The sequence below is a fragment of the Hippocampus bargibanti genome, linkage group LG01, assembly GCF_051943395.1.
Source record: "Hippocampus bargibanti isolate YZ-2025 linkage group LG01, ASM5194339v1, whole genome shotgun sequence".
Lineage (NCBI taxonomy): Eukaryota > Metazoa > Chordata > Actinopteri > Syngnathiformes > Syngnathidae > Hippocampus > Hippocampus bargibanti.
The window spans coordinates 328724-343519 of record NC_142734.1 but is presented as its reverse complement, the minus strand read 5'-3'; the positions used below and the strand labels follow the sequence as shown (position 1 = coordinate 343519).

The window sequence follows — 14796 nt, the reverse complement described above, 5'->3', positions numbered from 1 at the left end:
ATAAGAATCCATGAGAATAATCCGTTCCCAGGTCCCCATAAAATATAAATTTCTACTAAATAAGCCTTAAAACTACACAAAATAGACCTTATTTTATGTATAATAAATGTGCTATTGTATTGTAATTAAAGAAATAAACTGCGCTGTATAATCAAGTCGTTTTGTTGACCTTTGTGATGGTTGTCGATGTAGTTTGTCTCTTGATGACATCCGAGTGAAGTTGCCGTGCTTTCTCTGCGATAATACCCTCACTCACACTGTCCCCTGGTAGCTGTTTTTCGTGAATACAAAATCAACAGAAGTTTTTCAACCTCTTCTATTGCCTGAGACCGTTGCTTAGACAACACAGAAACACCCTTAGCCACACGTAGCAATGGTCGACTTAGCATGCTGGTACTGGGACGCTAAGTCACACAAACGCACACCTCGTTGGTGTTTTTCGATCATCTCCTTCTTCTATGCTTGACCGTGATTTTCTTTTGTGTCCTCTTCGGCTTCACACTGGCCTGTGGTGGGGTCTTTTTCCCTCCCATAATAGCAAAAATACTCCACTCAATAACAATTAATATATAATAATAATAATAGCCAAGACTACATGCTCACGAATTGAATGTTCGTGAGGCGAAACGTTGGTGAGCTAAAGCGTTGGTAAACCGAGGTATCCCTGTACATTATAGAATGCGATTATTATTTTTCAAATGTAAATTTTGATGATAGAAATGTAGCAATCCGACTGAGAAAGCTGTCATCCAGATCTTGAAATCATGACTGATTTTGTGTCTGTTTTTGAAGTGCCACTTTCATAGGTAGTCCTAACGCAAAGTGCTCGATAGGGAGCAGAAAGCTCACCCAGGTTTGAATTGAGGGGGCACCACATTGTAAACGTCCCCATTGTCGGACGAATAAAGGTTTTCTGATTCTGATTTGTTTGAATAAAGCAACCCCCCGGGGGCCCCCACCCAAGTCATGGTTTTAGCCTGTGCCACCATGAGACGGGCAGACTGTTTTTGTCTGAGAATCACAGATGGTGTTACAAATCTAATCCTCTTTTGACGACATGAATCCTGCCCATTTTTCTCAATCCCCCCACCTTCAACGTTCTTGTAAAATTATACAATGACAGAATAACCATTATTATTGACCATTACTGTGCTAATTACAATATAACTTATAATGTCTAAGTGGCTCAATAATGACTAAACGCAAGGTCTTATCTTAGGGTCTCTTCCTTCCTTTGAAAGCAATCAGTCATGAATTTGCCGTTTTATTTTGAAGGGCTAGATCGATGTCAATAATAATACATTTCATTTCTAAGCGCCTTTCAAAATTCTCAAGGTCACTTTACAGTCGCAGGATAAGTTTTTTTTTCCGTGGGTGAGCAGCGGCAGCCACACGCGCCAGCGTTCACTAAACCCAGAAGTAACTCAAATAGATAGAAAGCTAGCTATCTATCCAATCGTTAGCCAACAGATACCTAGCTAGATAGGCCAGCCAGCTATATAATGAATAGACGTAGCTAGATGTACAGTAGATGTATTTCGATTTACGACCATTTCGATTTATGACCGTTTGGTCGCAAGTCGCATGTTACCCGTACCTGAAAAGGAAGGTCTTATCTTACGGTCTCTTCCTTCCTTTGAAAGCAATTAACCATGGCTTTTTATTTTGAAGGGCTAGATTAAATCGCTTCCGGCTTGACTGTGTCTGCACTCACACAGTGACAATCTGAGGTGCTCTTCTTATCTGGGATCTTCAGGAGCAAGAGAGAATGCTCCATACCTCTTTTTTTTTTTTACATACACAATTGATCTTTGTATTTGGGATGCGTCCACGTAGGTAAGAAAAAGCTTCTTTGAATTTCTGAAGAAACTATTGGGAAGGCCAACATAATCAGCTGAGACTTATTTTAAGGGATAAAGGGCTGACGGAGGGAAGAGGACTAGCGTTTAATCTCTTTTGCTTTATTCATGACCACCATGCCATCGAACATCTTAACTACAATCATTACTTTTTAACCAAATCATGATTACGGCCAACCAAGTCGGGTTACATCATTACTTCATGAATGGAGTTACAGCGATACCTTGGCTTACAAACTTAATTGGTTCCCAGACAGGGTGTGTAAGGCGAAAAGTGTGTATCCCCAAAATTAATTTCCCATAGGAAACCATTAAAATGAGAATAATCCGTTCCCAGGTCACGATAAAACATACTTTTCTACTTTCTAATTTTATAAGCCTTAAAACTACATCAAATATACTTTTTTTATGTATAATAAATGTGCGATGGTATTACAATTAAAGAAATAAACTGTACTGTATAATAAAGTGGTTTTATTTACCTCTGTGATGGTCATTGATGGCTTGATGGAATGGTTGATAGCTCTTTGCATCAAGTGTCTCAAGGAGCAAACAACCTGCACAAGCCATCTGTACACTTGATGCAAAAAGCTATCAACCCAGCTTAACAGAACACAATTGATGAAGAACAAGGTAAAATTATCGCAGAGAAAGCACCTCCAAGGGATCATTCCTCAAGATGGTGAAAGAAGAAGGCTATGTTCCTCATCAAGTGTTTAATGCTGATGAAAGCGGCCACTTCATTCCATCAAGCCATCAACGACCTTCACAAAGGTCAATGAAACCACTTTATTAGACGGTACAGTTCCTTTTTTTAATTAACAATTATTATACATAATATAAGCTATATTTTGCTTAGTTTTAAGGCTTAGAAAATTAGAAAGTAGAAAATGATGTTTTATGGGGACCTGGGAACGGATTATTCTCATTTTAATGGTTTCCTATGGAAAATGTATTTTTGCGATACACACTTTTCGCCTTACACACTCTGTCTGGGAAGCAATTAAGTTTGTAAGCCAAGGTATCACTGTATGAGCAAAAAAGGGTTTGGTTTCCTTCCAGATGAGTGTCCAGGTAGGTGGCTGAAGTTAAGTCATTTATGATTTTTAACTGAGAAGAGGCTGAAAATCGGTGGCTTTTCTGCTGAGTCGTGTGTCAAAACAATTTTCAACGATGCAATGAAAACTAGCACATTTTGTGCATGACGTCCTGTCACATGGGAGTGTCACAATCTTGTCTGTCCTCACCATAGCAACCTCCCTCTTCCTTCCACACACAGCTTGTTAAGAAGGCTTAGCTTTCTATCATTAGCTTCACCGCCTTCCACCACCCTCCTCCCTCCTCCACGTTCCTGATTAGTGACTGCCATTTTCATGGAGGAGCTGAACAAGAATATCAGTTCAAGACTCAAAAGTGCAGAGACGCGATAGCTTGAACAAAAATAGCTTCAAACTTTTTATTTGACTCAACCAATCAAACTTTTGGGAGGGTGAAGATCGTTCACTTATGGCAATCTGGACCATGATTGCTAAAAATGTGAGTGGCATTTATTTTTATTTGTATCATTGTTGTTCTTATGATTTGGTATATAGGTGCAAAATGTGTGTGAAATGCATAAAAAGGTAGCCACAGTTAGTGAAAACTGAAATTCATCTCAATTGTTGTATTCTGGTTAGATTTGAGGAAGTAAGTTTTTAATTAATAATCAATTGTCAACACTATGTGGGCTGGTGTGTTTAATAATAATAATAATACATTTCATTTTCAGCACCTTTCAAAGCTCACAAGGACACTTTACAAACACAGACAAGCATAAGTACGATAATAAATAAAATACAATAACAAATGGAATACAATAAATAAAATACAGTTCTAAATGGAAACAAGAGAAAGAGCCACACATAAATACGTGGTTACTTGCTAGTATTGTTTTTGAACAACAAAAAAAGCCTCTGTTGACTGTTTGTCAATACATCTTATTAGCGGATGTTCTCACCTGAATCCTCAAGTCAACCGACTAGCTAAAGGACATGATTATACGGAAAGAGAAAACGTGACTGAAAAATAGTCATACCTTGGCTTACGAACTTAATTGGTTCCCAGACAGAGTGTGTAAGGCGTGAAGTGTGTATCCCAAAAATTAATTTCCCATAGGAAACCATAAAAATGAGAATAATCTGTTCCCAGGTCCCCATAAAACATCATTTTCGACTTTCTAATTTTCGAAGCCTTAAAACTACACAAAATATACCTTATTTTATATATAATAAATGTGCTATGGTATTGTAATTAAAGAAATAAACTGTACTGTAAAATAGTCATTTTATTGCCCTTTGTGATGGTCATTGATGGAATGGAGTGGCCGGTTGCATCAGCATGAAACACTTGATGAGGAACGTAGCCTTCTTCTTTCACCATCTTGAGGAACGATCCCTTGTAGGTGCTTTCTCTGCCATCATTTTACCTTGTTCCTCATCAATTGTGTTGTGTTTAGCTGGGTTGATAGCTTTTTGGATCAAGTGTACAGTTGGCTTGTGCGGGTTATTCATGGAGCCTGATTGATGGAAATTTTAACCTTGCAGTCTACACTCTGCCTTTCAACTATCAGAGTTTAAACGAGTCCAAATTTCACTATTTTCTATCCATTTTGTCACTATCTGTCTGCCTGTCTCCTTAATGTTTAAACCACCTCCCCTCACTGCTGCGTTCTTGACCAATCACATGGCTTTAACCGACGAGTGGGGGCAGGGAATAGAGGACCACAACAAGCCGTCTGCCGTTTACTTATTGGAGAACGGGCTCGTTCGCGAACGACACATCACTCATTGTGGCAGCTCCGTCCGTGTGTATCCTGAAAAATAGTTTGTATGCCAAGGTAAAATTTTCATCAATTGAGCGTTTGTAAGCCAAGGTGTTCGTAAACCGAGGTAATCACTATATCTTGAAATCAATCACTCCATTCACCATTGCTCTTCATTACAACCCTCAGGTGTGTTTGAGAGAACAGCATGCAGACTGTCCAAGGAGCGAGGTGGCACCCTTCGCACAAGTCTAATCATGCGTCGGAACCCAGGCCTCCACCACCTTCCAGCTCACGCCTCGCCTACGTGGAGACAGCTACGCCAGCTAAGAGGATCACTTTCTACCCAAGTGGAGACAGCCAATTTGGTAGCGTCAGGATGGCCATCCACAAGCGCAGCTTCAAATGCTTTGATGCCCTGTTGGATGACCTTTCGCAAAAGGTTAGTAGGACAAGTAGCAGGTATCAAAAGAGGGACCGTCGTCCCCCAAAACAATGGGATTAGTTATGCACAACGTTCCCCTTTTTTTTTAACTTCACCATGGATGGAATACTGCTGAGTCTATTTTAGCCTTCCGGAAGAACCAACCAATAACACCAACATGAATCATATTGTATCTCTGTGTAGATGCCCCTTCCATTTGGTGTTCGGACTGTGACCACACCCCGCGGCACACATGTTATCAAACATCTGGAGGAACTCCAGGATGGGGGTTGTTACCTTTGTTCTGACCAGCGCCAGCCAAAACCAATCAACATGGAGCATGCCAATAAAGCTCGAAGCACTTGGCACCTTCACGATCGCAAAGCCGCTCAACCAGAAACTCTGCCCATGTCTTCATCTGGACATCTACCTCACAGACATCGACGGATCCTTCTGATTAAAAACGCCGAGCCAGGGATGCGGCGGAGTGTGATCCTGAGCAAGAGTTCAATCCGAAGTATGCGGGCCTTTCTTGAGGAGGTGTCTGAGGTCATGCAGTTCCATGTCCGAAAAATGTATACTGCAGACGGACGCAGGGTAAGAAATGAATCTTACTCTTATACTTGAACAGTCACCAACAACCTCAATATGGAAATGCATTTTGTATCGCTGTGAATGTAAACAAACAGACTGTGGCCACATTAAAACTAATAAATTACATTTTGGACTAGACTTAAAAGTGTGCGTGTCCCTAGGTTGACAACATTCAAAGTCTGATGACCTTCCCTGGAGTTTTGGTGTGTGTCGGCAGAGAGGCCCTCAGTCCCTTGTTGATGAAGATCCTGCAGAATAGTTCTGAAGAAAAACTGCCAGGTTTGAGCAACAAGTCTCCCGGGATTGGTCCCAGGACTCCTGGAAATGGGGCTCGATCCCCCGCTGTTCCAGAAGCAAGATCACCACCGCATGGAGCTCAGTCCAGAGCCAGTGAGTGCAGTGAGGGACATGAGAGCAGGAAAAGTGGTAGGCTATTCGTTCTTGCCACATACAGTTTGTTAAGACACACAGAGCTAATTGCGGTTTGATTTTTTTTTTTTTTTTTGACTCTGATTTCAGTTAATTTTGGTCTGGAAACAAGAAAGAGCATCATTCACCCTCGGTCTGATTCATCTGCCCGCTCCACTCGATTGTCTTTGTCTTCAGAGAAGTCCTTTGGGAACGGTATAAGAGCACACTCGCAACACAGACCGGCTCTTCTGAATGACGACATTGAAAAGCGTGTCCTAGTCAACAAAGATGGCAGTCTCTCTGTGGAGATGAGGGTGCGTTTTCGCCTCCGCAATGATGAGACCTTGCAATGGTCCACACAGATCGGAAAATCTCACTCTCTGCCCAGTGACGCCTGCCCTCCAAGCCATGCCCACCCCTCGTATTTACAAAACGGTCCATCTGAGAGCTGCTCTGACTGTGCAACTGTTGACACAGATTATATGGATGACTCCAATCAATCTCTCCATCATGCATTGCAAGTGAGCCAGTGTCACTGCTGCTACCAAATGCAAGAACAGCAATACAACCTCTGGGAAAATCCAATACACAGTCATAAGCAACCACATGTCCCATCCCCATGTATGTCGAGCCAAACCCACACGACGGTAAGACACACACATTCCTCTGGCTCTTCCTCTTCTTGTAGCTCAGTGAGAGTAGTTCGTTGCCAGGCAAAACTCTCCAACTGTGGAAGAAGTTCGCATTCAGAGCAGAGCCAACTTGTCCAAGAGGAAACCTGTGTCATGGAATCTCTCGAGCATAGATCAGACGCGGGGGATATTGAAAACACTAATTTAGAACTGTGTATGATGAGTAGGTGCTCCAGCCGCGGTGAAGTGGTCACCCTGAATGACAATGCAGGATCTCCTAGCAACAGGCCGGTGATGGATAAGTCGATGGAGGAAGAGGTGCCTCAACCACTGTCCAGAGTCAGCAGCTCATCACATGTACTGCAATCATTAAAAGAAGACCAAGATGTTGATGATGACCTGCCACCGAGCGCTTCACAATGCTCCCACAGAACTGGGCCATCACCGAAAGCTCCATTGAACAACAATCAGCCAATCAACCACTCGACTGAGCTCAACGAGCCAAATGACCAGACAAGTCAAGCAAATAGAACAGCGTCTGCTGCCACCTCGTGTCTGTGTGAATCTGTGATGAAAGAGCAAACTCTCATATTCAGCTCAAATGTAAGCAGAGCTTCTTGTATCTCCACCAAACTTGTGAACCAAGCACGTGAGAGTGAAGAGATAATCAACATTGTTAAAGCGTCATCTGGCATTTCTGGATTGTCTCGAATGTCAAGTGTGTGTCCTCACTGCGGGGGCTACAAACGGGCAGTCACCTCTAATCGTAATAGTAGAGCTTCAGGGAAAACATGTCACACTGCTCAGGCCCATTCAAAGTCGCATTCACCTATCCAAAAGCAAGAGAGTACAAATGACTGTCCGAACGATGATGCTGTGTCTACCCAATCCAATAAAAGCAATCTCACAGGACAGAGATCTGCCATAACCGATGTCCTGAAAAGACAAAAATCCAGTGCCGCATCTAGGATGTCCAGTCCTGAGCCAAAAGAAGAAGAACAAGAAAAAGTCAGCTCAATCTTAAGCCACAAATCCAACACATCACATAAATCTGTTGATGATGATGTCACCGGCGAAAATAACATCGAGAGAAGTGCCAGTGCTATGTCAGTTCTGTCGAACAAATCTCGCAAGTCCAATTTGAATGGCACAGTTGAAGGTTCCACTGTCACAACAACAGAGAGAGGCGCAAAATCTGGCATAGCAACTAATACTGTCTTGCATGTCAAGAAGTGTCCATCTGACAATGCAGCTCTGGAAGACAGTCAATTTCATAGCCATCTTTCTTTAAATTCAAATGTTTTGATCAACTCTGACACGGAAGAGAGATCCAATAGCGTCCTCTCAATGACATCATCAAAGTCAGATATTTCAGGAAAGTCCAAGATCTCACCCCGCAGGTCCCACAACACTCAATTGGCAAAAGATGAAACTGTGGCGGTAGAACCAAATGAAATCGAGATGTGCCTGGAAAATCCAGACATTGAAAGCAACAAACAAGACTATCCGACAGCTGAAGAACGTGCGGCCAATGCTTTGCCTGCTAAATCAACAACCAGTGTCTCAAACTGCACACGAGATTGTCCCAAAATAATGGAATCCAATGATTCCTCGATTGAAGTGAATGGAAATGGCTTAAACGAAGATAAAGAGCGGACAGCCAGCCCCATATCTATAAAGTCGAAATCTTCATTGAGCCCTTCTCCCTCTCAGAAGTCGGGTTCTGCCAAGACTCTAAAATCAACATCCCAAAAACCAAATGTGATCACCATTGAAACACCACCAGGGGTTGATGGGTTCCATGATGAAATGGAGACAGCATCAAAAACTGTTGACGGTGAAGAGATGGAAGGAAGAAATTCACAAAGTAAAACCTCTGAACGCTCCTATGGTCAAATGTTGAGAATACGCTCGTCCCATTCGCGGAAGGTTAGAACTGCATCGCCTGGCAGTTCTAATGATAAGCCTTCTTCCAAATCTCTAAGTTTTCAATGTAGATGTATTGGAACTTCAGCATTTGCAGCAACGAATCAGAGAGACCAAATTGAACTAAATGAAGGGGAGGACTCAAGAGACACCGAGCCATCCGGGTCAGTGTCTCTTGGACTGCCAGATGACCAGGAAATGTGTGACACAGACAGCTGCAAGTCCTGCATTTCATTCCACGCTGCCAACCACACCAAGGATGGCGTAAGGGCAGAAACTCCAAATGTCCACTTAATATTATCTCAAAATTCCAAAGTCAATGAGAGTCCCAGAGCAATCGATATTCCTACTATTGATGCACCTGTTCCTGGTGGGGATGTTGACAATCACCAAAACGCAAATATTTGTGCCAGCCCAGCCTCAAGCGCCAACACTCAAAGAATCAATGACAATAGCACCTCATCTTCACGGTCATCGCTTCGTGCAAATGTTCAAAATTCTAAGCTTGCTCAACAACCTGATGGAGATTTAACAACTGTTGATTCTGACAGGAGTAGCTCGAAAAAGTCAGCAAGAACAACCAAAGAAAAAGACAAAAGCCTCAACAACAACGCAGCTAATGCAAACTCTGGTGGACTCAGTCCCCTCGCACGTGACTTGGCAGCTGATTCGAATGTAAATGAAAAATGTACTTTGGAAGCATCTGACAGTGCCAGCGTCCAATCTGTCAAAACATCAAATTCTACAAAGAAATGCATCTCAGTCATATCCTCAAGACAGAGCGACTCCAGAGCTTGTACTAAAGAGACGACACATGGTGAAAGCACCGTTTCTGCTGATGACCTTGTCAAGGGAACTAAGGCAGCACATCAACATTGTCCGCAGTCAAGTAAAGCGAGCAAAGTCAGCAGCAAACAGAATTTTGAGAAAAACAAAAGACATCAGAAGGATCAGGCTGAGGGGACGGAAGTGACCCCGGCGTGTCTACCGAACGCGTCCCCTAATGAAGTGGTCAGTGATTGGTTGCGCGGTATTCCTTCTAACACCAACATGATTGCTTTTGATGAGCTCATTGAGGATGTGCATGGTAAAGAATTGTTGGTTAAAGCTGAAGCAGAGGTAGCAGGATCAAAAGAAGAACTTTCCGAGGAAGATAAGTTAGAGAAGATGGATAAAGAAGTTGGGGGTGATCAAAAAGAAGAAAAAGGCTGTTTTGCAGCAAATGAAAACGAAAATACAGATCTGGCGACAGGTGTTGGTACAATAAAAGCTTCTCACCAAGCCAACGCTTCATGGATTAGTGGAAAGGCATTACCCAAGGAATGGCGCTCTTCAGCTGCAGTGATGAAGGTTCTTCTCAGCTCCTCTCTGGGACGATGTAGAAGCTTGCCTGAGGTACAGTAGAAAAAAACCAAACAAATTATGACTTTGTCTGGAGTGTAACATTCATTTTTCTGTTTATACAAGAAGTAATATACATTGTTAGAACTTCTTGTGTTCTACAGGTTTCTCCAGTTTATGGCCGAAGGCTCAGCACGTCAGCCAGGGGCCTCCTGGACTGTTTGGCCCAGCTTCAGCTGATTGAACCCGTCAGAAGTCAGAGCTGCAACAAACATGAGGGCATAAACCCTGAGTACAGTGACATTATAGCCATTCTCCAGTCCCTTTGGCTCACTGAACCGAGGGACGTTGAGCCCAAGGATACTGGTATCGATCAAGCGACCCCACCAAGGTCCTCATCAGGCGTAGGCATGAGCAGTGGATCTGGTGGCTCGGGAAAGGACCAAGACAATCAAGTCGGAGAAGAAACCCTCCCCACAGACTCTTCACATGATGATGAGGCAGGGAGGAGGGTTTCGGTGGAGAGAATAGAACCACACATCCTGGAAATTAAGACTGAGGTAGAACAACCTTGGCACAGTCAGAACCAAAGTCAAGTCCCCTCAATTCTCGAAAATCTGAAAGATGTAAACCCGTCATCATTTGACAAAAGCTCTGCCAATAACAGCTCCAACTCCACCTCAGCCACACCACCAACTGTTTTGCAAGCAGCATTGTCAAATAAACCATCCCAAGATCCCGATCCAGTATGGGTCTTGCACCTTCTGAGGAAGCTGGAAAATGAATTCATGAACCACTACATTGATGCCATGGGAGAGTTTAAAGTCCGTTGGGACCTTGAAGACAGCCGCATCTTGGACACAATGATCGCAGAGCTAAGGGACGAGGTTAGCCGACGAATTCAGAGCAGCATTAAACGGGAAATGAGTAATATCCACAGTCGATCTGGTCGATGCGGGAAGTCACCACGCCCTCCAACGGGGGCAAATTTATCCAGGGAGTCCACCATGACAGAGAAACGACGACGGATGCTGAAGGTAAATTCAACTTAAATTCTTCTGTAGTCTTTCTTGTTTTTTATTGATCCTTTCAGAAAGGTTTTGCATGATTGCAATTTACAAGTTGTTGCTATTGTCAGTAGCCGTATACAGGTAACATCCGAGTTCCGACTGGGTTCCGTTTTTTTACGACGGTCGTAAATCGAAAAGCATTCAAAATGGCCGACGCGAGGTTTATACGACAGAATAGTATACGATGTCAATCGTTTTTAAAGAACATTTTTGTTGAACACTATTATAGATATTATAACTTTTAGTGTCATTTTTATCATTTTATATTTCGTATTATCCATTTTTATTACTGTGTCGTTCTGCTGACTCAAATACGCACGGCTTCCCCCGCATACGCGCTGTTGAAAAATCGCTCTCCCTGCTATCGGAGAAGCCAGAAGAGGTTGCCCAACACACACGCTCGGCGGACGCCTAATGAAAAAAGTCTGAAAGAGGCAGTGGCGGCGTGGGCCCGACGTGGCGTTCTCGTCGCGCCGATCCCGAGCGCCGGCGTCGGGGGAACCCTCGACCCGAACGCTGATCCCCACCCCCTCGGCGTCGGTGGTCACTCCCACCCGCCAGTGCCATTGTGACAGATGGCTGCCCGAAATAGTCGTACGTTTGTGAAGAAACAGTTATTTTGTATCCTCATTTTGTGCAATGCTGTAATATTCGCTGTTAAGATAAATGAGGCATGCTGAATGTGAGACTAATAAAGGCATATCCAATCCAATCCAATCCAATCCAATGTTGAGCGGATCTGGCAACGCAGCCACAACACTACATATGGTCCTTTGACAGCGATTAAAAAAATTGTTCTTATACAATGCTGAGAGAAGCGGTCGCTCTCTGTGCTCCGGCAAATAAACATCCTCCTTGTTCAATCTAAAGAAGAAGGGCCATCTCGAGTCTTATTCTACCAAATGCTTTGCAAACACGCTTCAGATCTCAACAGAGTTGCCACCGTCGCGGTCCCAGCCGTAAAATTAAAAAAAAGGGTCTGCCGGTCGTGGTCGTCAGTACGGGTGGTCTTAACTCGCACCGGTCGTAAATCAGATGTTACCGGTATATTCTGACTGCTAACTGGCTAACATGGTCGTTGGCAAAAATGTATTGAACATGCTAGATTTTGCATGATTTTTCTTTCGAAATGTCGACATTGGATTGTTTCATTATCAGGTCATGAAGAACCAGTCTGTCAAATCTGCCGATTCCTTCAGCGATAGCGAGATGACCCCCGACTTCAGCGATCAACGAAGTGATGACGAATACTGTCCTTGCGATGCTTGCGTCCGCAAAAAAATCGCAGCGCGGCCTCTCAAAATGAAAGTGGCAGCAGCTGAAGCACCTGTGATGATGGAGTTTGATCTCCTCAAAATTCTTCAACTCAGAAAGACCCCAGGACCTGTCCCTACGTCTGCGCCACAGCTTAGAGATAGGGACGATAGCAGTGTTGACGTAGAAGAGGAAGTAAGAAGTTTAGAGGTTGTACAGGAGGAAGAGGAAGACGACGAATCCAGTGAAGAATTCAAAACTGAGGGGACAGTTCCTGACGAAGATGAGGAGGATCCTGGTGTAGAGGTGAAACAAGAAGAATATAATGAAGAAACAGGGAACGGAAAAGGACGAGACTCACAGATCAGTGCTGAGAAAGAGTGCGCAAGCAAAGAAGCACCAGATGAATCGGACCGAACCATTGATAACATGGAAGGAGAAAAGGGCGAGGACCTTGAAGATGACACCAAGACAGGTAAAGGAACAAAATATCATGGCGAGAAGGGCGAGAGCCCCCAGGAAGATGGAGGAGAAACCACTGGAAGAAGTGAACACGTAGTGGATGCTGAAGATGAAGATTGCACAGAGGACTCTAGAAATCCGGATCATGAAGAATGTACAACCTCGGATCATAAGGGAACCGCCAATGCTTCCGCTGGAGAAGATGATGAAGATCTGGAGGAGGAGAAGAATCACATTGGAGAGTCTCAACAAGAAGGTGCGTCGCCGCAGCGTGAAAGAACATCATCAAAGGTCAGTACGCATTGGTCACTTCAATGGAGAACACGGGAAGATTGATTTTGGAATGGCAGCCTTGTCTCATGACAATTATTTTCTTTCTTGAACCGAAAGGGTCATAGTTCAAGCGGTAATATCTACATGACCAACGACGAGGAAGCTGATGTTGAAGACTGCGAAAGTGACGCGAATGGTCCAAATGACACCAGGGCGGCTGATTCAAGAAACAAAATGGAGACAAAAGAGGTGGAAGAAGGCACAACAGCGGCTGCTTCCGTGTTGCATCAGATCACCAAGACCTCAGTTGAGTCCTTATTGGGTTCCTTGGAATCCTCGGAACTGAAATCCTGAACAAGACTTTGCACAGGGAGTCTCATTCACATATCCATTAGAAGTCAACGCACCAAAACACTTGATGCACTTTATGTCTCGGCTTTTGGGAGTCCGACGTCAAACTTGAAACTACGATCATTTCTAAGGAACGCAGAATTAGTATGACATGAGTCATGTTTTGCATTTCATATTTTAAATGATTCGGCGGACCTTTTCGATAGAGTCGGTAGTTTTTATTTCTTTATTATTTTTCCATTTTTATTCTGCCATATGTTACCGACACGATGGTTCCACAACTAGTTGCTGTCAGAGATGATCGGTCGGACACCGTGAACAAAGGCTCCAACACAGGAAGATTGACTTTTACTGCCGGCAGGTGACGTAGTCGTTTGTGACCGACGTCCAACCTCTGCAGCCCTCTGCCAAGTTATTTATTGAGAAATTTAAGTGACAAATTAGTAAAACGTAGTCTTCTTGATTTGAATAATACACCCCTGGACGTCCCAAGCATCGACATCCATAAACCAACAGAACATAGACATTTTAATGGGTTGTCTTTCCATGAACTGATAGATTTATAACCAGGCTGATGACCTCTTCCTGTGAAGGACTTTACCAAGTCCTAAATTATGTCCTTTGAAGGACTTTACCAAGTCCTAAATTATGTCCTGTGAAGGACTTTACCAAGTCGTAAATTAGTCCAAAACCACATTTCCTACATGATGACAGTTTAACAGACTGCGTCTGTTCACCTCAGATTGACCCCATATTTTCTGCGCTTCCATTGTGGGCCTTCTAAGCATGAAACTTTGAAATATGATAACTTCTATTCTGTCTATTATCTATCAGTTGCTAAAATGTCAAAACATGACGCGCTGTTTATGAGTTTAATGTCATTATTTGAAATAGATGGGAGACATTCAACAAAGTACTGCATGTGTAGTTATTGACTTTGATATCCAGTCACGCAAATGTTATTACGCGGTGTATCCGAAACAGTTAGAAGCTTTAATAAAGTGTCAGCGCCATATAGTATTATCAAAACTGTCACGTTACTGGAGGTCCTTTTCCGGTTAGTATTTGCAGTATTATAAATATGTGAAATATATATTTTTTTAAATGAACATACCTGTCAACCTGCGAGACACTGTGACCTTACTAACGGCTCCGTTTTCCCTAACTTACTGAGAAGAAAAAACATACACATGTCATGTTTCATTGCGCAATTTTACTAAACAAATTTCACATGTAAGCATGAATACTTTGAACAAGTTCCAACATATTTCTAGCAATAATCAAGGATGTTCTTTGTTGGAGAGCATTGACCGGGAACGTTTCTTCTCTGAACTTTGGTTTCTACTCGAGACTTTTCGCACAGACTTGTTTTCTCCGTGGTCGACTTGGCTTTTCACCA

The 14796-nt window shown here is 43.1% G+C and overlaps 1 protein-coding gene across 3 annotated transcripts; it reads left to right on the top strand.

Moving 5' to 3' along the window:
- Window positions 1–1725: 1725 nt before the first annotated feature.
- rp1l1a (rp1 like 1a) lies at window positions 1726–14777 on the top strand. Of its 3 annotated transcripts, XM_089011252.1 has the most exons (9): window positions 2930–3395; window positions 4599–4723; window positions 4846–5101; window positions 5288–5680; window positions 5839–6103; window positions 6197–10041; window positions 10152–11024; window positions 12216–13064; window positions 13164–14777. In XM_089011252.1, exons 3-9 carry the CDS (start codon window positions 4868–4870, stop codon window positions 13398–13400), a joined length of 6696 nt encoding a protein of 2231 aa, XP_088867378.1. In that variant the 5' UTR covers window positions 2930–3395; window positions 4599–4723; window positions 4846–4867; the 3' UTR covers window positions 13401–14777. The 3 variants fall into 3 exon arrangements, with proteins under 3 accessions (XP_088867298.1, XP_088867378.1, XP_088867218.1); XM_089011172.1 differs by lacking the exons at window positions 2930–3395; window positions 4599–4723 and adding an exon at window positions 1726–1836 and having other exon boundaries at window positions 4849–5101; window positions 13164–14776; XM_089011092.1 differs by lacking the exon at window positions 4599–4723 and having other exon boundaries at window positions 4849–5101; window positions 13164–14776.
- The last annotated feature ends 19 nt before the right edge of the window (window positions 14778–14796 follow it).

What these genes read in the sequence shown, in the direction of transcription:
- rp1l1a (XM_089011252.1), top strand. Translation starts at nt 4,868, where the DNA reads ATGCAGACTGTCCAAGGAGCGAGGTGGCACCCTTCGCACAAGTCTAAT. An exon ending in GATGTAGAAGCTTGCCTGAG is followed by an intron (nt 10,042 to 10,151) that starts GTACAGTAGAAA and finishes TGTGTTCTACAG; the next exon opens with GTTTCTCCAGTTTATGGCCG. An exon ending in GTGAAAGAACATCATCAAAG is followed by an intron (nt 13,065 to 13,163) that starts GTCAGTACGCAT and finishes TTGAACCGAAAG; the next exon opens with GGTCATAGTTCAAGCGGTAA.